This window comes from Ochotona curzoniae, unplaced genomic scaffold (assembly GCF_017591425.1).
Source record: "Ochotona curzoniae isolate NIBS_2020 unplaced genomic scaffold, NIBS_Ocur_1.0 scaffold_4506, whole genome shotgun sequence".
Lineage (NCBI taxonomy): Eukaryota > Metazoa > Chordata > Mammalia > Lagomorpha > Ochotonidae > Ochotona > Ochotona curzoniae.
In genome coordinates, this window is record NW_024467119.1 from 42,853,535 (window position 1) to 42,878,986 (window position 25,452).

Sequence of the window (25,452 nt, forward strand, 5' to 3'; positions counted from 1 at the left end):
GGGATGTTTTATACTTCCCAAGTGTACGTTTTCACATAAGGTGGCCTCTTTTCTACCCAACTTCAGAAGCTCAGATTTTTTGTAATACTTGTGATTTTTTTGTCTAGTCAAGTTCATTCTTTAAATACTTACTGATGGGGAGGTGACTGTTATTTTTCTACCAGCCTGTAGATTATGCATGCTTTCTATGTAGACCTGATTTACAGAGGTTACCTCAAAACACGCCTTTCCAAAGAGAAGTAAGCTGTTAACACGAAAACTGGTAGTAAAGGTTTTGCTAGTAAGGGAACCTGAGAAAATGTAGATATCTGATCCAGAAAATAAAAAATAAAAATACACCTGCATGCAAATGTTTAATTGTAAGTTTGAGCCCCTCCTAAGAAACGAGGCAGTAAGCAAATCCCCATGTTAGCAATCCACCAGGTAGCATGTTTAAGGTCATAAGATAGTGTTACCCATTTGTTAACTGTCAACACACAAAGTCCCTGCTTCTTAAACATGTCTGTGTGCCCTTTGTGGTATAGGTGCTATCGCTTTGGCATTTTCTCAATTTCCAAGTTCATAATTCACTAACAACTGAAAATGTATATGTCTTTTGGAAAGGGATATTTTTCTCTACATTTCTTAATAATCCACCCAGAATAGCTTTTTGTTCTCTTCTGTAACTGCCTTTGTAAAAGTATTTAATAAATGAGTTAGAATTACTTAGAAAATTAAAGTAAAATTATATTCACTTTGAAGGAAATAATTTGCCTAGGAGAATAATTGAAATATAATCACTAGATAAATCAGACTAAATGCATCAGTGACCTTAACTCTAGTGTTAAATAGATTCCGGTGACAAAAGGTGTAGGTGAGGAGGAAGTCAGAATGACCAGGAGTTGGGAGTGCATTCATACTGCGTTAATCCCCGAGCTGGTGATGTCTCAGTGAGGCCTTAGTGTACATTGATCTTTGCTTAGCAAATGCTTTTTCACCATTTTTTCTTTGTAACTAAAGTTAATGATATAAGCAAAATATTAAAGAGGGCATTTTAAAAATTGGGGGGGGGGTTATTTATTTAGTTTTTTTTATATTGGAAAGGCAGATAAACACAGAGGAGGAGAGACAGAGAGGAAGATCCTCTGTCCGATGGTTCACTCCCCAAGTGGCCGCAACAGTCACTGCTGTGCCGATCCGAAGCCAGGAGCCAGGAACTTCTTTCCGAGTCTCCCATGCGGGTGCAGGGTCCTAAGACTTTGGGCCATCCTTGACTGCTTTCCCAGGCCACAAGCAAGGAGCTGGATGGGAAGTGGAGCTGCTGGGATTAGAACCAGCACCCATATGGGATCCCGGTGTGTTCAAGGCAAGGATTTTAATGGCTAGGCCACGCCTCTGGGCTCATAAGGAGGGCATTTTAAAATCTTAACTATTTCCAATTCTTTAAACATATTCTTTCAATACCCCGTGTAACATACTTTCCTCATCTAAATTTCTAACTTATGTTTATGTAAGAAATGGCTATTTCTTATAAACATTAAAATACACTGGTTACTAAAAACATATTCATTTGAAGAATAACATTGCATTCTTACTGTTAGAATTTGTAAAGATCTTTGCAATTGTCATTGCCTGTTTGGCTGCCACAGGATGACCTGCTCACATAGGAGTTCTCACAGCTTCCATTTACATCATGTTTGCAATGAAAAAAACTTTTATGTCGGGCCCAGCAGCGTAGCCTAGCAGCTAAAGTCCTTGCCTTGAGCGTGCCAGGATCCCATATGGGTGCCAGTTCTAATCACAGCAACTCCACTTCCCATCCAGCTCCCTGCTTTTGGCCTGGAAAAGCAGTCGAGGACAGCCCAAGGCTTTGGGACCCTGTACCCGCTTGTGAGACCCAGAAGAAGCTCGTGGCTCCTGGCTTTGGATCGGCATAGCACTGGCCATTGCTGACACTTGGGGAGTGACTCATCAGACAGAGGATCTTCCTCTCTGTCTCCCCTCCTCTCTGTATATCTGACTTTACAATAAAAATAAGTAATAAATCTTTTAAAAAAGAGAGAGAAAAACCTTTTATGTAGAAAATATTAAAATTATATAAGCGTAATTATTTAAGAGCATTGATTTTTTTTAAAAGATTTATTTTTATTATTTTTTCATTGGAAAGGCGGATATACAGAGAGGAGAGACAGAGAGGCAAAGAGGAAGATCTTCCAACCGGCCGATACTATGCCGGTCCGAAGCCAGGAGCCTCTTCCGGGTCTCCCACGCGGGTGCAGGTTCCCAAAGCTTTGGGCTGTCCTCGACTGCTTTCCCAGGCCACAAGCAGGGAGCTGGAAGGGAAGCGGGGCTGCCGGGATTAGAACCGGCACCCATATGGGATCCCGGACGTGCAAGGCGAGGACCTTTAACCACTTGCGCCACCGCGCCGGGCCCAAGAGCATTGATTTTTAACATTAGTCAGTCTTATGCTAACGTCCCAGCTTGGCATTTGCTAACTGAGGATCTTGTGTAAATTATATAAAACTCACTAATCCTCAATTTTGCTAGCTAGAAAATGGGCGTAAAATCCTAGACTAATAGGATACCGATACAATGTGCATGAAGCATTTAGCTGGATGTCTAGCATGTAGGAAGCATTCCATGCAGTATGATCCCAACAATGTAAAAACTGAACTAAAAGATTATGGGAGAAAGTTATACTCATTTGTATATTTTTACATAGCAATTGCTATAAATTTACTCAATTTGGTTTCTGCTCTATCTCAAAGTATTTTGTATTTTAAAAGTTTTCACATTTAACATTTTTATTATTTTCAGGCCGATAAAGAAAAGAAATAAATGTGTATGTTTTTATATCATTTAAAGAATTATAAACCTAGATATTTGATATATAATGTATATTTTCTTAAAACAAGTATTTCATTATAGAAATAACTTGATTATACTGATTTGGGTTATAATGATTATAGTCTTTTAATTTTTATAATTAAAAAAATTTTATTAATGTCTTAAGGAAAATAGAAAAGCATTTTCAGAATCAAAAGAGTCCATAAGGTTTTCCAATTTCAATTTATGTGGTCTCATCCTCTGAGTATTTACTAATTGCCATACCCTTCAAGAGCAGTTTACAAAAGATAATTTACAAATGTGTACTTTTTAAATTATATTTTAAAGAGATCTGTTGCTATCCCAGAATGAATCTTTAAACTTTCATGTGTGTTGTATGTTAACTCCAACAACATTATTTAAAGTTTTTCAAATAGTAATACAGAAAGGATCATGACTATAGAGAAATGTGTTTTGCATTAAAAAAGACTGTCACAAGGCTTAACTACCTACCCACCAAACTGATTGAAAAAGTCCAGAGCTGTTTCAACCACATGATTTCGAAAAGTACCAATGAGTAGCTTCTCATTTTTCATTATCTTCTAGGCTTAAAGAGTCTTAAAAGTCTTATTTTAAAAATATTTCTATTTACTTTCCTATTTTACCCATTCATTATTATTACCACTAAGTAAAGACATTATTTAGTGACCCAAATTCCCATTCCCATCTATGTAGATAACTTAGTATCTCTGCTGACCCCTGCGAGAGGTAGGAAGGTTGTTCTGTGAAGAAACTACGAGAGAATCTCGATGGGGTGTTAGGCACAGAGGACAGTGGTGATGCATCATGGTGAACTGGCACTAGTGCTGTGACACAACAGGTTAAGCTGCATGCCATGATGCCAGTACCCACTTCCAGTCCAGCTCCCCACTGGACAACAGTAGAAGTTGGTTCAAGTGCATGTGCCCCTGCCACACATATGGGAGAGCCTGATGGTTCTATTCTGGCCATCTGTGGAATGAACCAATGGCTCTGACTTTCAGATAATGAATGAATCTTTAAGTAGAATTCTCCTCTGTAGAACATGCCCAGAGAAAAGAACTACAAGGTACAACTACAGCTGAAGTGAAAAGGCTAAAAACAAAAATGCTTACTGGCCACTAGATCACTGAAGCACTATTGAAGCCAGTATCTTCGATTCTTTGCCTTTCATTCATCCCAATCTACTTTGTATTAAGTTACTCTTTCATAAGAACTGACAACCAAAGAGCACCAGAATGGAGGATAATAACCAAAGCAACAAGCATGGCAAAAAATCTTATTCAGAGAGATCAAGAAGATGCTGTATATTGCACTATTGACTTGAGGATAGAATGAAAAAAAAGACAGCAAAAAATGAATGATCAGGCAATAAGAATTTTTTGAGAATTGCTATGTTAGGCAGTCTAAAAAACATTTTCAGGTGCTCGGCACTTCCAAGCCACTTGGGTGACCTTTTAATCTCTGGCTGTTGTAGACATTTTAAAAAAATATTTTGTTTTATTATACAATTCCATAGGCTCTGGAATTTCCCATACCTCCTCCCCAAATTCCCTCCCCCTCCACTGATTTCCCTCATATTATTACAATAGTATAGTCGTTCATGAGCAGTCATAAGTCCATCATTCAGCTATGTAAGGGTATCCCAACATTGCAGGTATGGAGAATGGTATGGTCCAGCACCTTAATGTCAAGATACATTTCACAGTTTCATTGGAAATCCCTCTTTGATTTGAAAGTAGAGATGCGTACTGCATGGTATCTTCACATCTGGATATGATAATCTCTATTAAACAGTTACCATACATTCCATTAAATAAATAGTCATCAAATAATCAACAGGAGTAAATATTAAAGAAATTTACAATCCCATGAAGTTAAATACCGTGCTACTGGGTGACCACTATGTTGCTGAAGAAAAGAAGAAAATATAAAAACCTTCCTGAAGGAAATTATGCCATTGTATGACATTTGAGTCAGTGGAGAATTTAATAAAAGAAACTGTTTTGAAGAAATGAAAATAAAACAAAAAATATCAAAACCTATGAGTTGTAGCCAAACAGTGTCGAAAGGGCTATTGATCCTATATTTTGCATAAAGGTTGCCTTATATCAGAGAGAACATATGGTATTTGTCCTTTGGGGATTGGCTTATTCCACCGAGCATAATGGCCTCTAGTTGGGAACATTTGGGTGCAAGTGGTAGAATTTCATTCTTTCTAATAGTTGAGTAGTATTCCATGGAGTAGATGTACCACAGTTTCTTTAACCACTCCTCTTGATGGGCATCAGGGTTGTTCCCATGTCTTTGCTATTGTAGATTGTGCTGCTATAAATATAGGATTACAGATTCCTTTCTCAAATGCAGATTTCATTTCCTTTGGATGTATTCCCAGAAGCGGGATTTATTTTTATTTTCAGTTCTCTTAGCGCGCTACATACTGACTTCCGTGGTGGTGGTACTAGCCTGCACTCTCACCACCACTGAAGGAGAGTACCTTTTCCCCCACATCCATGCCAGCAGGTGTTGTTAGTAGAGTTCTGAATTTAGGCCATTCTCACTGAAGTTAGGTGGAACTTCAATGTGGTTTTTATTTGCGTCTCTCTGATAACTGGGAACCCTGAGTGTTGTTTTTCATATGTCTACTAGCCATTTGAATTTGTTCTTTTGAAATGTCTGTTCATTTACTTTGCCCATTTCTTCCCATGGTTATTTGTTTTGCTCTCATTGAGTTTCTGAAACTCTTTGTAAATCTTAGTTATTAGCCCCTATCAGTTGTATGGACATTTTGAGAAGTGAACCCAGTGATGAAATGTCTGTCTATCTCCAACCCCTGCTCGTAGCCCCTATCACTTTACCTGTCATGTAGATGAGAATGAATTAATAAATAAACTGACTTTAAAAATTTAAAGGCATATCAAAGTCTATGTTAATTATATAATGTTTATAATATCTGGTATTTTGCATTAACCAGTCCCAGAATGCCCACCTGGCTGCTTTTCTCCCAGCAGTGTAGCACTTGACTAGAGAGAAGGCAACCTAGGCAGTTGCCTGTAGCTACAACCAAAGTAGACATTGTTTACTTCCATTTTCTGTGAACTTTTTAAAGGCCCCTATAGACTCTTTTTTCCCCACAGATAACTATGTACTATTTATTCTTTAGAATGAAAAAAAAAGTGTCAATTTTTTTTAAATCATGCCGGATAAGCTTCCAGTTGGAAGACATTATTAAAAGTGAATGATGATGATGATATATTTTATTTACACATGACTGGTTCCATTTTGTTTCATTGACTCACATGAGAGGTTAAGTAATATACCTAGAACATTTATCTGATAAATATAAACTGAAGGAATAAAACATAAGGAAAGGGCCTTATTTACAGCAGGAATTCTACAGTATGTTCGGTTAGCATGGCAACACCTTGCATGCACCAGGATCCCATTTGGGCTCCGATTCTAATTCCAACAGCCCTGCTTCTCATCCAGCTCCCTGCTTGTGTCTTGGGAAAGCAGTCAAGGATGGCCCAAAGCCTTGGGACCCTGCATCCATGTGGGAGACCCTGAAGAAGCTCTGGGCTCTTAGCTTCAGATTGGCTCAGCTCCAGCTGTTGCAGCCACTTGGGGAATGAACCAATCGATGGAAGATCTTTCTCTCTTTTTCTCCTCATGTGTATATCTGAATTCCCAATAAAGATAAATAAATTTTTAAAAATATATTAATGTCCAATTTAATATACTCATTACATTGGCCAACAGAAGAATTTACAACTTCAATATTCATCTTCTACAGGAATTCAGTATATTGTGGAGAAAGAGGTTAATAATAAAAAACTCATTATTTGATGACCAGAATTCTGATTTCTTTGAGTTAGTCAAATACTTGTTTGCTGTAAAGTTAGCTAAGCCGTGGATTAAATGTGCTTCTCCCAGCACATTTATCCACCATTAGAAACCTAGTTTGTTTTGATGTGCTTTCTACAGAGTGACTTATTTTTATAAATCTATATATCATGTGTGTATTAACAATTTACTGTGAACAGGAATGAATTAGCAAAGTAATTAGATGTGTTTATCTTTGTCTCTTTCTTCCTTTGCCTCTTTCATTTTTGTGTAACTGGCACAGAATTCACTGTTTCTTCTCCGAAAGGCAGTGATGAGCCGAAGAGTAATACCCAGAAATTCTTTATTTTAAAAAAAGATAGCATCTGCGATTTCTTTGTAGTTCCCAAGGTGATAAGGCAGGTGAAGCATGATCTGATACAATGCAAACATGTGAACTCTGGAATCAGATTTAGGATTCATCTGGAGTGCTTACTGGTGAGGCAGCCTCAGAACCCATTGTAAATAACAATAGTAAATGCCACTTAACCATTAGATTAGGAAAAAATGGGCTGAGCATTTTGGCACAACAGGTGTATCACTCGCTCTTCAGAACACCTGCGTGTGCTATCACAGTGCCTGAGTTTGAGCCCCAGCTCCTCTGCTTCCTACCCAGCTTCCTGGTTAATGCATACTCTGGTAGACAGATGATGGCTGAAACACTTGGTTAGTCCCTGCCACTCAGCTGGAAAACCTGGATTCAGTTGTGCATGCATGGTCTCAGTCTGGTCCCATTCTGGCTGTTATGAGCATTTGGGAAAGGAATCAGTAGTTGGAAGATACCTTTCTTTTTCTTTCTCCCTCTCTCTATGCCTTTCAAATGAAGTTAAAAATAAATATATTTTTAAAATTTAAATTAGGAAAATGAATTAGAGTTAAGTCAATAAGAAAGTGAAGATTTTGACATCTAGCATATACTGAATACTTGTTAGTACCTCATGTTATCATTTTCAAAGGTAGTTAATAACAATGACAAAAAGGTGGTTAACACCAGTAAGATGAATAGAAATGTAATTACCTATATTTGTAAATACTAGTTATCTAGAGTCAAGGGCCTAAAGCCTCCAAATTGGAGCCCTTTAATTCTTGTGTAACTTTAGACAACTTTTGCAATGCCTCTGCTCAATTTTTCCAAGCGTTATTCTTATACATTTTGAATCTAATGCATTAAAAATTTATTTCTTGTATGTGGTGAGAGGAAAAGATAACTCTTGTTTTTTCATACGGCTGTCAATTTAGCCCAGTATCACTCATTAAAAATTAATATTTCTTCTTTTCCTGTTTTGAAATGTCACTTTTACTAGATGCTAAATTTCTATGTTTGAATAGGTTCATTGATGTATATCTTTCTTCATTGTTTGCTGTTATTTTTTCCCATTTTTTAATTATATTTTTGACAATCTTTACATAGTTAATTATGGTAAAAAAGGTTCAAGGGCTACAGGAAAATGGGTAAGACTATTATTTCCATATTGTTTCCTTCATGTATCTCAGTAAAGTGGGATCAAGGGACAAGTCCCACACAGTCTCCCACCCACCCCAGGTACCTAATGAGAGACATGCTCCGAGGGTCTTGCTCAGGTGGTTTTGATAGTTCAACAGTTAAGAATTGCTGCCAGTCTTGCCATTCCAAGCACTATGAGGTCGTTGAAAAAGCCACTGATTGACGTAGTCCATCTTAGAGTTTCCGTTTGCCCAGTTTTTCACTGCCAATATATGGCTGAGGTGGTTGATTGACTTGTTCTGTCCTTTATCTTTTCATGGTTATGGTTCCAAGTCCAGCAGTTCGATTGGGGAGATCCCCAAAGAAACTTTGTCTGAGGTATTCCTAGACCAGATTCTTGTATGCACTAGCAAGTAAAGGGCCCGACACATTCCATCACCCCAATCAGCTGGTGGTTGCAATTGCATTATTTGCTGTTATTTCTGACTTGGTTTTAATGATAGTGGAAAAAACCTAAGAGGTAAATTCTGTTGTCAATATTTCTGTAGTTATTTTCTTCAAATGAAGGAAACAGACTTAACTCTTTTACATTGTGTCAAAAGGAATATGATTCTAAGTAGGGAGGGGATGTCCGAGGAACAAGGTACATCGTGGAGGACAGTGGAGACTACTCAGAAACCTGAAAATAGATCTGCCCTGTGACCCGGCATCCCACTTCTGGCAGTTTACTCCAAAGGAAATGAAAGCAGCCTATGAGAGAGTTCTGTGTACATCCTTGTTTATTGCAGCCTAATTCACAATGGCTACAATGGGGAATCCATTTAGATGTCCATCAGCTAATGACAGTCTGTATACATTATGTGTTACAACTCAACCATAAAAATGAATGAAAGCTTGTCTTTGCTATAAAGTGGATATAACTGGAAACTGCTATGCTTTGTGAAATAAACCAGCCCCCCAAAGACAAATACATTCTTTCTCTGATCTGTGCTAACTAATATAGACTACAAAAAAATGTAATGTATATGAGCAAAATTGTCATTTTGAGGAATAGTAGGGATTTTTTTGGTTTGTTTGTTTCTACTTGTTATTTGTTGAAATTGTCACCTAGTGGAGTGCTAAGCCTGAAATAGAACAGTATGCTGTTGTAAACATTTTAAAAAACAGAGGTAAGGAAGGAGCAGGGTGGGTGCAGAACATGGAAGAGTGGGAGGGGAATGGCAAGTACCACTATGTTAATAATCTGTATTGTACATATGTAAAATGTCTTCATTTTAGGAAAATGTTACATTTTTAAAGATTTATTTATTTTTATTGCAAAGTCAGATATACAGAGAGAAGGAGAGACAGAGGGGAAGATTTTCTGTCCAATGATTCACTCCCCAAGCAGCCACAATAGCTACAGCTGAGCCAATCTGAAGCCAGGAGCCTCTTCCATGTCTTCCACACGAGTGCAGGGTCCCAAGGATTTGGGCCATCCTTGACTGCCTTCCCTGGCCACAAGCAGGAAACTGGATGGGAAGCAGGGAAACCAGGATTAGAACCAGTGTCTATATGGGATCCTGGCACTTAAAAGGCGAGGACTTTAGCCACTAGGCTACCACACTGTGCCCAGTACCTATTATTTTAAAAAAAGCAAAATTCAAATTTTCAAAAACTTTTTTTTGTTCAGAAACTCAAGAAGCTTTTATAAAGAAGACTAATTAATGTATGGGGTTAAGCTTTGGGCTTAGGAGTCTACCTCCTCAATAGCTGTTTTTTTGTGTGTGTGTGTATGTTTGTTTGTCTCTTTTGTTTTGAATGGCCAAGTTCTGAATTTCCCCCCAGTCTTAGATTCTTCATTTCTAATATAGATACTGTAAGGTTTTCTAGGATTGTTGCAGTTTCACCAAGACCTCCATGTTACCATCTAGCCTACTTCCTGCACAGAACAGATATCCTCTTCAGGGAAAAATGCATCTGTAATTTTTACTTTGAGATTCTATTTAACTATTCAGGAAAATAAGGGCTAGCTTGATGTTTACTCTACCACGTTGCCTGACTAAGAGAGGCAATGAGAATAAGGTTGTTTACTCTCTCATCACCTTGTACTACTGCTCCTTCTATGGATGGCGGTCTTCCTAGGTTCTCTTTCCAGAAAGAAACTGGAAAGGTGGATCAGCAACGAGTATTGAGATTGTTGACTTTTGTGCAGGCCCTGTAATTCTAGATGAAGGAGAAAATTTAAGAGAAAGGTTAAGAACAGAGATCTTGCTTTCCTCTTCCTAATATAGTTCTGTTTTTAGCTTTAGTTCAAAAGAGGAATCTGCCTCCTTACACTGAACATCAAGAAATGTCCAGAAAATCTCTTTATTTACCCTAAGAACTCCTCCCTACCATAAAGTTGATGAGATCTGTCCTTAGAAGGGAAAATTAAGATACCACACAATTTGTCTGTGTCCATAACAAGATGGAGAGCTGAGCATTTTTCTGGTAATAATTCACAATTTCATTCCTTTCCTTTTAAATAACCCCAGTGAAAGTACTTCATGTAATTATTCATTCAGTGTTGGTTTTTTATTATGTGAAAATACTTTGAAAGGTACAATATAAATGATTTGATAAAGTTTTGCTGGTTGGCATATGTTCATGTAGTTTCTCAAAGTGTTTTCAAATACATCTTAATTTCCATGACAGCATCCTGATAGGTCTGTGCTGTGTAGTTTACAATTAAATAGCCCAACAAAGTCAAATTTTAATTGACCCAGGATCACACAACCAACTAGAGTTCTAGACCAGAAATTCTCATTTCAAATATGCTCTTCTTGTTATAGTTCTCTAACTAAGCAAAATTCATAATCAGCAAGAACATTGGTTTAGATGGTCGTAAATATAAGTTTTCACATTTAAGATTGCATCAGATTTCACACTGAGTGAATTCTGTGCCTATTGGCTTAATTTTCTTTTTTTATTTAAACAATTTTAAAAGATCTATTTTACTTATTGGAAAGTTACATCCACTGGTTAACTCCCCAGATATTTACAAGAGCTAGGGGCTGGGCCAGGCAAAAGCCAGGGGACTGGAGCTTGTTCCTAGTGGGTGTCAGAGACGGGTACTTGGCCTGCTGCTTTCCCCATGTCATTAACAGAAGGCTGGATTGGAAGTGGGACAGCCAGTACATGAAGGTGCCCATGGGGGAGGCCATCATTGCAGGCAGTTGATATCCTAATGCTAACACCTCCAGATTTTCTCTATTCTGAACAGCTCAGTATTTATCTGGTAGATTAAAGGAGAACCATTTTAACTAATACAGGGTGATACTCTTGTAACCTAGAATCTCTTGAGGATTATTCACAGAAAATTAAACCTAAAAAGGAAAGTTACACTGTTAGCTAAGAAAGAACTTAGTGGTAAGGTCTCATTCTATTTTCCAGGTGGCACTGCATGCTTGTGGAGTGGCAACAGACATGGTGATTGACCATTGTGTCAAAACACGGGCTTCCTTTGTCACATGCCCTTGCTGTTATGGTTTCATTCAGAACACCTCAAAGTTTAATTTTCCAAAAAGGTAAAATTCCTGAGACACCACGATGGGGTTAACTGAGCACATTATTTGATATAATGTTGTGTGATGATTGTCTTGACCGCTACCTCTTTCTAGATGGCAAGGGTTGTTTTTAAGATGTATAAGGAAGAAAAACTCATCTGTATCAGTCTCTGATTTGTGTCTTGAATCCAGCTCTTGCTTAAATGAAGAAACAAACCAATCTAGGAGTCAGTTAACCAGACTATCTGTACATTGTAGTAGTTACATATCTAGGGCCTGGATGTCGTATATTGCATAGATGTAAATATTGGTGCTTTATCATTTTATGTCATTTCATTTTGGTCATCTTAAACTTTTTACCTGTGTCTTCACATGTATATAGTGACAGCCGTAATAGTAACTACCTCAAGGATTGAGAATCTAGTGTCCTGGTTAAAGCTCTTAGAAGTTCCATGAACAAGAACTCAACAAACTTGACTATTGATAGTAACAGTACTAGTAACAATGATACGTTAATATATTGTCTGTGGGTGTTAATGATCAATCTACAAGCTCAGAATCATTTTTATAATCAATCTTATCCCACATAGAAGATGGAGGCACTTTGGCTAATTGTTAGTGAGAATAATGATGATCAATCTAATTACAGAATAGACTAAATATGTTAGTTTGGGGAAATCTTTCCTATATTATGTCAAAAAGGACTTCCTGACCAGTTGTATCATTCCTTTCATTCACAACTGATAATTAATGGCCTCTAGGTTAGTAACATAAGTAACTACAGCTAGTAGCCTTTTTCTTTGTTTTTTCATTGGCTTGTTCTTTTTCATTGGCTTGTTCTAAATTTGCAGTTAGGAGAAAAACCAAAGAAGCTATTGAAAGTAGGAAATAAAATACAATTTGACACATACTCAGCAGTTGACATTCGTTTAAATCTAGTTTGATAAAATGTGTAGTTTTTTCATTTCATTAACAATTTTTTATTATAAAAGTCCATGTGATTATTATTTTATGTATTACATTTCTCCAAAAACAGACAAGTCAAATTCCAGGAGTATTTAGAATTTTATTTTGAAAGGTAGATTTTTCTCTTAAAGATTTATTCATTTTTATTGGAAAGATAGATTTACAGAGAGAAGGAGAGAAAGATCTATCTTCTGTCTGCTGGTTTACTTATAAAATGTGTAGTTTTAAATTCATCAAGAAACTTGTAAGTCTACCAGTATCAAGACTTTATGACTGCTATTTTAACCTGTTTGACCTTCAGTCTAACTTCTCTGTTTTTAAAATCTCAACTGAAGAAACCAAAAACGAAAACAAAAGAAAATAAGATAAAATGAAATCTCAATTGGATGCCTCTTTTTTTTAGAAGCCTGTAGCTTTACTGTCATTTTCTCCCCTTGCCCTTGAAAATAATTAGAAAGTTTGTTTCTCTCTTTGTATTGAAAACCTACTTCAATCACCAAAGATAGAATTGGAATTTTATTAATAGACACTCTTTCTAGACTGTGTGAAGACAGATACTCATCACAGACAAACTGGCACTAATAGATTTAGCATCAAATGGTTAGGTATTTGCTTCTTATGGACTACAGAGTGAGAACACTTATAAAAGACATTGTCCATAGAATCTACATTTGCCTTAATGGCTGTGACAGCACTGCTTTCCTGGTGTATTCATCACATCTCTTCATTTTCTGATGCTTTGACATCTGAGGCCTTGCTGGTCCTGGAGAGGCTGCCCTTCCCTGAACTGGCCAACTTCTAGAAACAATAACAGTCTTACAGTATAGCATGACTTCTACATGGAAACCAACCAACGCAGAGCCGTTCCATCAGCAACCTCCTTCTTGGGCTCTTTTGCTTCTGGAATTCTATACTCCTGCCCTAACAGACCCCAATACTAGACATGTAGGGACTGTTATATGCTCTAGAATCTTCTAAAATGCAAACTAAGCCTCCTTGTCCTGCCTCCCAATTCCTTCCCAGAGATGTCACAATGAAATCCCACTCTTCTTTGTCTCCAGTTTACCCTGGTACTCCCCCACATGATTTGCTATTGCATGCTTCCCCTTAAGGAGCTGTGAGTGACCAGGAATGTATCTAATGATTATCATCACCTGATGAACAGCCCACACTACACCTGAATAATAAAATGCACACAGAAATAATAAAACATCTAGATCTATCTGTTCTTTTGTGAGAAAGAAAAATTGATTGTGCTTCTCTGATAGTATAAGTAATTAGTTTCTTAAAATATTTTAATATTTGCAATTTAGAATTATGACTAATGTCTTTTTTCTTCTCTTTTTCAGTGAACAATTCAAGAATACTTTATCATACAAGGTAAGTTTGTTAAGATCTGTATAATACACATTTTTGTTTATAATTTTTTACATCTCAAATTTCACGCATTTTTAAAATTATGCATCTATTTGAAAGACAGAAATAGACAATCAGTTATCCCATCTGCTGGCCTACTCCCCAGGTACTTGCAGTAGCTTGGATTGAGCGGCCAAAGCTGGGAGTTGCAAGCTCAGTTCAAGTATCCTGTGGGGGTGGCACCATTTGTAGCGTATGTGCACATTAGAAGGAAACTGGAATTGGCTACAGAACTGCTGGTGGAAACCAGGCACTCCAATATAGGATGTGGCATCCACCTAATGTCTTAAGCATTGCCTCATGCTTGCACCCCCCCCCCAAGTCTCTAATGCAAAATATAACCTATAGTTTTATTTGAATTACTCCAACATCTAATGGGGATGATGTTATTATTTTGCAAATCCAGATTTATCATTTAAGCAAATCCTGATTTAGTCTTTAAGTATTTGATAAAATTTGAGTAAATCTGAGATATTTTCCTTACTTACAAGCTGACAAGTTAGCCTGCCATGGTGGAGAATGGCAGAAGATAGGAGACTTTTAAGTCAAGGACACGAGTCAGTTTGTTGCTCACTGCTACAGCAGTAGACAGACTGTCATCATTTCCATACTAACTCGGACAGTCCCAGTACTCCCGGGCTGCAGGAAATGAAGCAGGTGACACCTTCCCATTGCTCCTGAGGAAGATGGTCTCTACTTCCCAAGGTTGTTCTCCATATATTCTCAGATAATGCAGAACAGAAACAAGCTTTTCTATAAAGGATTGAATAATAATTATTTCAGATTGTGCGGTCCACATGAAAATCTCTCACCTACTCTTCTTTGATGTCCTTGCCATTGTTGTTGCTTGTTTATGACTCTAGAAACCTTTCTTACCTCACAAGCCATACAAAAAGCAGACCATAGGCTGGTTTGAGTCTATAGGCTATAATTTGCCAACTCCTGCTGGAACAAACCTATGCTTAAAAGACACAAAGAAACACAAGACTCATAGAAAATTGTGTCCCAAAAGTAATAAGAATATTATATATAGTTATTTGCCACCATTCTGAGCCAAATAACTTACTTCTTTCTTAATATAAAAATGAATCAATTAATTGTTCAATAATATGGTATTTTACAGTCTTAAGAAATGGTTGTATGTGAGAGAAGCGCAGAAATAATCCAATTAAATTTGATGAATTGAGTCGAATATTGTGGCACAGTGGATTAAGCCACTATTTGCAGAGAACCAGGTTGACTCCTGCTTCTTATCAGCCCTACAAATGCACCTGAAAAATGGCCACATGCTTAGTTCCCTGTCACCTCCCTGGAGGCCAACTGGCTTTTGCCTGACCTAACATGGCCACAGCAGATTGGAGAATAAAACAGCACCTGGAAGATCTCTCTTTCATTTTCTTGCTGTCCTCTTTTCACTGCCCTCTCCCCATCACTCTGCTTTTCAACTAAATAAACAAACCTTTTTTATAAAATGATAATAAATTAGTTTGGACTCTTAGTTGCATTAATTTCACCTTCTTTACCTTCTCACTATATCGTTTTTTTTTTAATTATATCTATTTTGAATTTTGAATGTTATGGTGCAATTCCATAGAGTCTGGGATTTCCCTCACCAAATTCCCACTCCTGACTGATTTTTTGCCCCCATATTGGTACAGTAGTATAATCCTTCATAAGGAGTTGTAATTCCATCAGGCTGTTATTTAAGTGTGCCCCAACTTTACTGGCACAGACAATGTCAGAAAATTTTACCTTCTTTTCCATCTAACAATGAAATAGCAAAGCATAGTGATCTAAACATTTTTTATATATTAGTTCAGCGACTAGATCTTTATTGCTCTGAAATGCTCGCCCTCCCCTCTTCCGGCCCTTTCCCAGCCCATCCTGCACAAGCGGGCACACACACTTATGGACAAGGGAAACGCCAGCATTCATGATTTCTCATGTTTGCTTGCTCTAGAACCTTAACACCACTTGCCATTACCTACTGCATTAAAAGTTTTCACATCCTGCAGAGCAATCAGATTTCTGAAGAGATAATTGGACTCTAGAGATTCTTTGTGTTAGATTTCAAACATGTCACTTTTCTCTCACAAGGTCCGGAAGTAGAAAATGAATTGAAGAAACAGAAACAAAAACTTCACCCCTGTTTTTATTCCTTCCTTAAATGATGTTAAGCAAAGCAAATGATCAGAGGATGTATAGGAATAAATAAAGGTGTTGGGGAGATAAGGTGTCCATAATCTCCCTGGCTCTAAGAGTGGAAATGTGCCAGCGCAGAGTACATAGACTCATCCAGAGAGTGCAATCTTTATCTGCCTTCTCTCCATCATCTCCCAACTGCCTTGCAACCAGTTTTTCAATCATCTCAGGTATAAATGATATACCTGATGTAGATGGACTGGCATAGGCAGAAATAAATGGATTGAGTGCCCAAAAATCTTATGTCATTTTTGAAGTCATTTTATTATCAGCTCATTTTAGGGGGCTGATACCTTTATTGAGTACCTACAGATGACTTGACCTTTCAGAACTTAACTGTGATTAAAGAGAACATAAACACAAATCATTCCAATAAAATATGATCAGATTTACCAGTGCCAAAGAACTGAACGTCATCAGAAGTTGTGAGTGCCTCTATTTATCCATTTCTTACCTTTTGTTATGAGGTTTTATATCGAACATTAGAATTTTGGGGACAAAGATAATCCCTTATTTTAAATAATTCACTTACCTTTATTGAAAAATGGAACCTTCAAGTTTAATATCCAGGGAACAAATAATGAACCTGAGTTCAACCTGTTTGCTGACAGGTGAGGTCACATGCACATTGCAACTTTCTGAATGAAGAATTGCTTGGAAGTATTGCTTTCCTCTTAGTTCCCTGCAAATTTAAGAGTACTGTACAGGCTCATCAACCCAGTCCTCTGAGAGCCTCTTTTAAAAAAAAAAAAGGCAATGTTTCCTAAAATATTAAGGAGAAGAAATAAACCCCTCTTGTTCCCTGCAGTTCTCTTTACACTTTTTCTCAAAGCAGAAAGGCTATACCTCCTGCAGCCTTTGGAGTGACTGGGGCTTGAGAGTCCGATCTCAGCTCTCTAAAGGCACTGAGGAAGGGAGGAGTTGGGGACAGTGCTGCGCCAGCACACTGCCTGGTGTCTCAGAGGACTACAGAAACAAGACTCCAGTGTGTTTCAAGCAAATAATGCAAAGGGAAAGTCCTATAACCATGTTTTCATGTTTTAGCTGAAAACAGCTGCACAAAGTAGCCCTGAGGGTACGCTTCCCTTCATGAGAGTACATTTGGGGCCAGTGCCATGGCTCAACAGGCTAATCTCCAAATGCCAGCATCCCATGTGGGCACTGCTTTGTGTCCCGGCTGTTCCTCTTCTCATCCAGCTCCCTGCGAATAGCCTGGGAAAGCAGGAGAGGGTGGTCCAAGTCCTTGGGCCCTTGTACCCTTGTGGGAGACCCAGAAGAGGCTCCTGGCTTCTGATTTCTAGCTTTGGATTGGCTCTGCTTTGGCCAGTTGCAGCATCTGGGGAGTGAATCGGTGGATGAACAATGCGTATCTGTGTCTCTCCTTCTTTCTGTAAATCTGCTGTCAAATAAAAATAAAATAAATCTTTAAAAAAGAAAAAAAAAGTACATCTGAAGAGAAGCTTATAATTGAATATTTTCTGAAAGTTTGCTTCTTTGACAAGTACTATATTTATAGTACTTTATTTAAAACAGTGTTGAGTTGAGATAGTTTCTGTATTGTAATTTTTACAGTGTGGGAGTAGAAGACTAAAATAAACCTTCATGCTATTGCTTTTCCTTTCAGGAACACATGATTCTGTGCAGGTTTGCAGATCAGACAGCTGTCCAGCTGCCACCTCAACGAAGACTAATAGGTAGGTACCTACAGAGTGGCAGGTGGGTACATCATGCACAGTGTGCTCTGCAGCCAAGCACAAGGCTGTGTGGGAAAACCTGGTTCATTTTTATTGACAAGAAATTGAAGTTTATTCTTCCCAGCAAATTTAACCCATATTAAAAAGGATTTTGTAACCCTAAAAACACTTTTTTCTCTTTTGGTAAATATTAATATGTCTGAATACATTTTTAGAATATATACATTGACTACAACTTTTATGTTAAATCTATTATGAACAAAATGCAGTATCTCTGACACTCACAAAGAAACAATAATGATGACAAGTCACCTGTGCAAGCCTAAATTGATGCATTAAAAATGTATAAATAAGGATAATATTTGCATTCTTAGAAAAAAAGTTATGTATGTGCTTATGATAGATAAACTTGACATTTGCAATATTAAACACTGTAAGTTGGGAGAACCACAGAAACATTTCAAGTTTTTTAAGCAGTTGACTTATTGAAGATTTTGCTTGAGAAAAAGAAATAGTTGCTGTGTCCTTCAAGCAATGCATGATAGAACCACTCTGTGAACCCAAATTGTTTCATTCTAAAGCTTTTGGCCACCTTTGCAATGCTGCAGCCTAACACCCTGGAATCATATCACTGGAAGCTTCAGTTCTAAAATCAGAACTTATGATAAAGGGAAGAGTCAAAAGTAATCTTAAACTCCATTCATGCACCCAGTGTCATGACTTAATGGATCAAGTTTCTACCTACAGTGCCCTCTGGGCAGCAGTTCATATGCCCGGTGCTGTATTTCAGATATAGATCCATGCTGATGGCCTTGGAAGAGAAGCAGAAGATAGCCAAAGTGCCTAGGTCCCTGGCACATGTGAAGGATAGGTGTGAAGCTCCTAGCTCCTGCCTTCAGCCTGGCCTAGTTGTGATCATTGCAGCTGTCTGAGGAGTGGACCAACAAACAGGAAGTTTTCTCTTTCTCTCCCCTTCCCCTCTGCAGCTCTGATTTAAAATAAGTAAATCCTTTTTTTAAAAATTCATGAAAGTCACACATGGGACATTTCATTCTTTCTTTCCAAAATTTCAATAAAGCCCACTTTCCTTCTTGATCCTGGAAAGCAGTTTATTTCCTTGACTGAGCACCAGATGAGATAGATAGTCAGGTGGTACTCGGGGACCATATTCCGTGAGAAATAATTATCTTTAAACTCTAAAATCAGAGTCAGTTTGGCTGGGTGTTCACATTTGTTTGAGATTTGAGGAGAGAAGAAATTATTTCCTTTTCTTTTTTACTGTCACAAAGAGCTTGCCATCGCTTACCTACACTCTTCCTCCTCCTTTCCCCTCCCTAACACTTTGACTAAATCCAAAGTATATTTGATTTACTTTCAGTAGACCTATGTCCTAGTCCATTTTGTGCTGCAACAGCAGAATACCACAAAGTCAGTATTTATAACAAATTTAGTAATGTACAGATCTGGAGGCTGGGAAGTCCATAATTGAGCAACATGCATGTGGTAAGGATATAACATGGCAGCATGCTAGTAGCGGGAGAGAGAATCAGAGGGGACTGGATTGGTCCTTAAGGAATCCACGCTTGTGATAGCAACATGCTACTGAGAAAACAACATTCACCCCTCTCAGGTTGTTCACCTATTCTTAGGCCCCGCCTCCAGCACTGCTGCATTGGAGATTAAGTTCCCAACACGTACTTTTAAGGGACTTTGTTCATACCAGAGCAACCCAATAAACACATAATTAGAGTAGTAGATGAATGTTTGCATAAGATACGTGAGCTTTAGGCATCAAAACGAGTTGAACGACTGGGCATTGTTAGCACTGAGGAGGAAGAGCATTTGATAAAATCACAGGCAGTCCAAGGGGAGAAAATCAAGTTCAAACAAGGCTGTAGGCTCTATCAGATGTCCACACTTCTGCTTTGTAAAGATCATTTGTGGGTTCTGTGAACATTTTTAAGAAGTTTACCAGGCCCCAGTAGATACATTCTCAACAACTGAATTTCAGTTGTGAAAGATGTTTCGGCATGTGAAAACACAAGATTATTCTACATAATGAAAACAGAAAAGTTTACTGGAGTGGGATGAAAGCCAAGGGTAAATGCACTGCCATGTAAGCCCAGGGTGGGTACTTAAGGAATGCAGAGCATCCCATTCTGACAGAGAATGTTTCATTTCAAACTGAAAAGTAGATGCGGGAAACATTTACACATGTGAAAGATGATATTTCAGGCAAGAAGGAATGTCAGCCATTGGACTGTTGGTGACGTGGGGGTGATTTCGTCTAGATGGAATCCTAGACATCTCTTTATAAAGTCATTTCTAACAGAGTTCATCCTTGATAGCATGGGCCTCTTAAGGAAAATGTACAACATAAGCATTTTAAATCCAAGGCTCCCGTTGCCAGTTCTCACCTTGTGCTTTTTTACCTTTCCCCTGTCTTTTTGTTTGTTTGGTTTTGGTTTTTTGGGGGTTTTTTGGTTTGTTTTTTTTTCCTGTGAGGAGTCTGTCTTTCACAGAGAACTTTTCTATTCTGAACTTGGTCTTCAGATCTGAAGCGATTTTAGCTTGCTAATTTCTACTGTCATTCCAATAAATTATTTTAACATACAATTGAGGCATTATTATAATTATTGAAGAACAGTAGAGTGAAACAAGATGATCTGCAGTCAGTTTTTTTTTTCCAAGAGAATGCAGAAACTTTTATATTGAATGTAGGGAAAAGTGTATTAGTAAACTATAGCTCCAAATATATTCAGTCCCAAATCATTTTTCTCAGGCTACTTCTTAAGTTTGGAGTTTGTGTCTGCTAAAGAAAAACAAATTAGCTGCTTTGCTTGCCAGTCAGGCTTCTACTTGTTTTCCAAAGATTGCAAAGGAACAGAATATCACTCTTTTACACGGGTGCAGCAGCTCTGAAAATTAGCAGGATGTTCTTCTTCATGTTACAGGTCCACGTGAAGATATCAGTACACAATTGAGAATTTTCTGAAATGCTCTCCATTTCTCATTTCTTACAATCCTGAAAAATCTAGGTAGAAAATGTGGTTGTTTGTAAAAATGCCACTTTAGACATTCTTGCAGATTTTCATTTCTTTTAAAAATTTACTTATTTGAAAGAGAGAGAGAAACAGAGAGAGAGCCCATCCAAAATGGTTCACACTCTGATTGGCCACAGTGCCTGGGACAGAGCTAAGTCAAAGCAAGGACCTGGTTAATCCCAGGTCTCTTGTGTGGGTCAGCTATAGGAAATCAGTTACTTGAGCATCAGCTGCTGTTTCCAGGGGCTGCGTTAGCAAGAAGCTCAAGTCAGGACCTGGAGCCATAAATCAAACTCAAATACCCTGACATGAAATGCAGACATCTTTACCACCAAGCTAAATGCACATCCATGAAAGGCTGACTTTTTGTTTTTCAGAAAATTAAATAATGCAGTTTTATGTGGGAAGGTTGTTGAATGGATTGTTAACCAAGAAAGGGTTAATCTATCATTTTAAACAGAGTTTGTAAACACATTTGAAGTTAACATTCTTGAAACTCAGCAGAGACAAACTTTCTCTCAACACAAATCAAGAATCAAATCGAAAAAGACTAAACAAGACTTGGGATTAGTGATATTCTCCATGATGCTTGTGGATTTTAATACCTATAGATTCCCTTGAACAGACTGAAAGTGCACTGCTTTGCAGGTAGGTACACATAATGCCTTCTGACTGTATTTCAGGAAAACAGTGCATGTGCCTGGTGGATCTGGATCGAGCAAGAGCTGCAGAAGAACATGGCTATTCCGTTCAAGTGATCTCCATGGAGCCAGAGAGCTGCTCTCCCAAAAATAACATGATCGTTGGAGTCCCCATGTAGCATGAGACACGCACATTTGATGTGTTGCCATCAGTCTTCACAGTGAAGCCCAGTGGCATTCATGAGGTTCTTGGCACAGCTAGGAAACAATGTCAGCCTACTACATTCAGGAAGGAAAGCAACAGGAAAATTTGGGAAGAAAGACTGCCTGCAAAGCATCACAAATGCTGTTAGAATGTGTGAGTAAAGCACAGCTGGTTTACACGGTGGGAATCCCCTGGAAGTCTCTGCTGTCAACAGAACACTCCTCCCCAGGGGAGGTCCCATCACTGGAACAGCAATGTCCTGCTCAGTTTACAAGTTTCTCTGATCTTACCAATGTCAAAACAACACATTTGCAGCTCTTCTTTTATAATCATTTAGATAGTCACGTAGAAACTTTAGACTCAGTGCGTGGGGCATTGTTTGTTTTTATATTTTTACCAGCTGTACCTTTTGTAACTTTTTTATAAATCTGTTCAAATAATTATCATATGATTATTTTAAAATTGAGGTTAACTAAACTTTGTATGCCATTTAATATAGTCCTTCTAAAGATATTCCTAACAATTTACCAAATGATACCATTATGGCTGGGTCAAAAAACATGTTTTGTGAAGAGATTATAGAATAATTACAATTAATTTCCAATTATGGGAGCATGGAATTTAAACATAAATCCTAACTAAACAGAGAAGACATTGATTAATTAATTCACGTTTATGCATAATTATTGAAGATACATTATTTACAAGACTCCGGCTTAGATTCTTCTGTGAATACAAATATGAGTTGCAAGAAACACAATGCTTTGCCTGTGAAAATAAGTCATCTAGAAGACAAGATTGGAGAATTAGTTCTTATGTCATATAATAATTCAAATGTCAGTAATATCCTTTACTTATTTTTTGTTAAAAACTATTGAATGCAAGTGGGGCATGTCACAATTACAGTATGTGGAAGTTTATTTGAAGACTTCTTTCTGCTGAAAATCTGCTTTTCCCACCAGAAGACACATAGCATGTCCTTTCTCACACGCTGCTGTTTCTCTCACTTAAGATTTAGTTCATTGGTTTTAATGTCTTCAACTCCTGTATGGTACATATCATAAGAAGAAACAGTTCCAGATAGTCATCCCTGTGAACTGAAATATAGGAGTCATTTACTCTTTCCATATGAGCTGGAAGTGGGAGGGGGAGTTTTAATGAGTATTTTAATTATTTATGCCCATGGATATTGTGATCTTTTATTCTGGACTTGTTTTTATAATTGAGGTATAATTTACATACAATAAAATAATTTTAAGTGTTATTTTTTTTTACACTTTGAAGTTTCTTTTATGGTAGTTGTATTAACCCTTAAATGCCTTTTATGAGATTTTCATACGTACAGACTTCTGTCTGGCAAATATCATTATTCTATGGATCAGGTTATATGATTGTATATGCCCAAGCATGTACCACCAAAATAAAAATATGGACTGTTTCCATCAGATGTTGTCAGATGTTTTCCAGACAGTGACTTACCTACTATTTCTCTTAAAGAATACTTTATTTTTGCTGAAGTTTAATTTATCTTTTTACTCTCGTGGTTAATAGTTTTTGTGCACTGTTTAATAAATCTTTATCTACCTGAAATTTATGAATGCTTATCTTGTGTTTTAATGCAGAAATATGGTCCAGGCTCATTATGGTATGTCATCATCTCAAATCATTATTCACAAATAGAAGCAGGTAGATTTTGAGGAATATGTGGTCATTGGAATGCCATTTCAAGACATCCCTCCTCTTGCTGTCCCTCAGTATCTCCATTGAAAATTAGTTGATGTTCATACGGTTCCATTTCTGTATTTTCTCTTGTGTTCACTAACCTATTTGTCTTGATTTCCATAGCTTTTTAAACTGTTGTTATTTATATGAAGGGAACAAGTTTCATGTATTTCATATATATATAGTTTTAAGGACATAATCGTTTTCATCTTGCCCTTCTTCGTGCTCCTTTACTCTCCTACTCCCTTCTCAATTTTATTTTAATTTTTACAATGCCAGCCTTTCAGTTTTCAGTCTTCTTTATAATCACAAACTTAATCCTCCTCTAAATGAAGAACTCAACAAGTGACAAGTAGCAAGACTACTGATCCTCAAGAGTATAGACAAGGGCTGTAAATAATTATCAAATCTCACAATGTCAGTTTTGCTTATATACATTGTTTTATACTCTGAGTATTAGTTACCACTAATCAGAAAAAAAAAATGAGAGATATATCTTTGAGAGATTGGATGTAAAGTGAGACATCATAACTGGCTTATTTCACTAAGCATTCATGTTTTGTGAAAGACAAGATTTCGTTTTGTTTGACTAGATAGTATTCCATCATGCATATATACCACAGTTTCTTTATCCAGTCATCAGTTGATGGACATCTGGATTGATTCCATATGTTAGGTGGTGTGAAATTCACAAAGTCAGGTAGTTTGTCTTCCAATTCCTTGTTTCACGCTCTTCATTGTTTTTGCTATTCTTGATAAATTACATTTCAATATATAAAATTCTGTGTATTTCTTTTTTAAATTTTGCCAAAATATAGGATCAGGTATTGTGATGCGCAGCAAGTTAAATCACTGCTTGGGAGGCCCGTATGCATAGCAGAGTTCAGTTCAAGTCTCAGCTTCTCCACTTCTAACCCAGCTTCTTCCTGATGCTCCTGGGAGGCAACAGATGATGGCTCAAGTCCTTGGCCTACTCCATTGCTGGTAGACCAAGATGAAGTTCCTAACTCCTGTGTGTCTTTTTCTGTCTACATAATAAAGACAGATTTTTTTTTAATATGGCAAAAATAGTCTGATGGGATTTTTAGTATTGCCTGATCTCTTTAAATTTAATTGGAGAGAAAGAACTTCCCAACATTATTGAATCGTATGATCTATAAATATATTTTTCTATGTATTTTGATATCCTTTAATTTCCCCAAAATACACTCTTGAAATTTTCAGTGCGGGTGCTTTGTTTATCATTATTTCATGTTTTGATTCTGTTAACTGTGAGCTATTTTACATCCTATTCCCAGTCCCCGGGATAATTCCCCATTACCATTCCCACCATAGTTCAGTCATCTTCTGCACTGGAAGTTTGACCTCCTTAGAGAAGCTTTGCCAGCTTCTCTGCAGTTACAGCGCATGTTCTCCATCCGGTCCTATCCAGGAAGCTCAAGATGTCCTTTCCCAACCAGAGAAAAAGAAGACACCGCCACCGCCTATCAGATGAATATGGTGAACAAAAAAAGTAAGTGACCCCACTGTTTTCCCTGCCTTGTTCTCTGCATGAGATTCCCCAGCTGTGATGGCTGTGGCTAGTTATAGATATGGGTATTGTGACTGACTTTGAGGATGATTTTACTGTGCAACTCATTACCAAGGATGCTTTCCAGCCAGAGTAAACAAAGGTGGCTGGATACAGGCAACAGGAAGATTGCTGCAATGACAATAATCTCACCATTGACCTAGTCTCACCCCATCTTTGTCTATCTCTCCTAAGGTGATATTAACATTAATATTAGGAATCAGAGCTCATTTTTCTTTGGCTTTGATGCCTGACTCAGAGACACTGGAAGACTTATTAATGGTTGAGCTGC

The 25,452-nt window shown here is 37.6% G+C and overlaps 1 protein-coding gene across 1 annotated transcript in view; it reads left to right on the top strand.

The window, feature by feature from the left end:
• The window catches only part of GSTCD (glutathione S-transferase C-terminal domain containing), a 119,187-nt gene extending 96,526 nt beyond the window's left edge, over window positions 1-22,661 (top strand). Inside the window, exons 9-12 of the mRNA XM_040966976.1 lie at window positions 11,588-11,721; window positions 14,016-14,046; window positions 17,909-17,978; window positions 21,706-22,661. Of these exons, the coding sequence (XP_040822910.1) occupies window positions 11,588-11,721; window positions 14,016-14,046; window positions 17,909-17,978; window positions 21,706-21,842 (372 nt within the window). The 3' untranslated portion in view covers window positions 21,843-22,661. The remainder of the gene's footprint in view (window positions 1-11,587; window positions 11,722-14,015; window positions 14,047-17,908; window positions 17,979-21,705) is intronic.
• The last annotated feature ends 2,791 nt before the right edge of the window (window positions 22,662-25,452 follow it).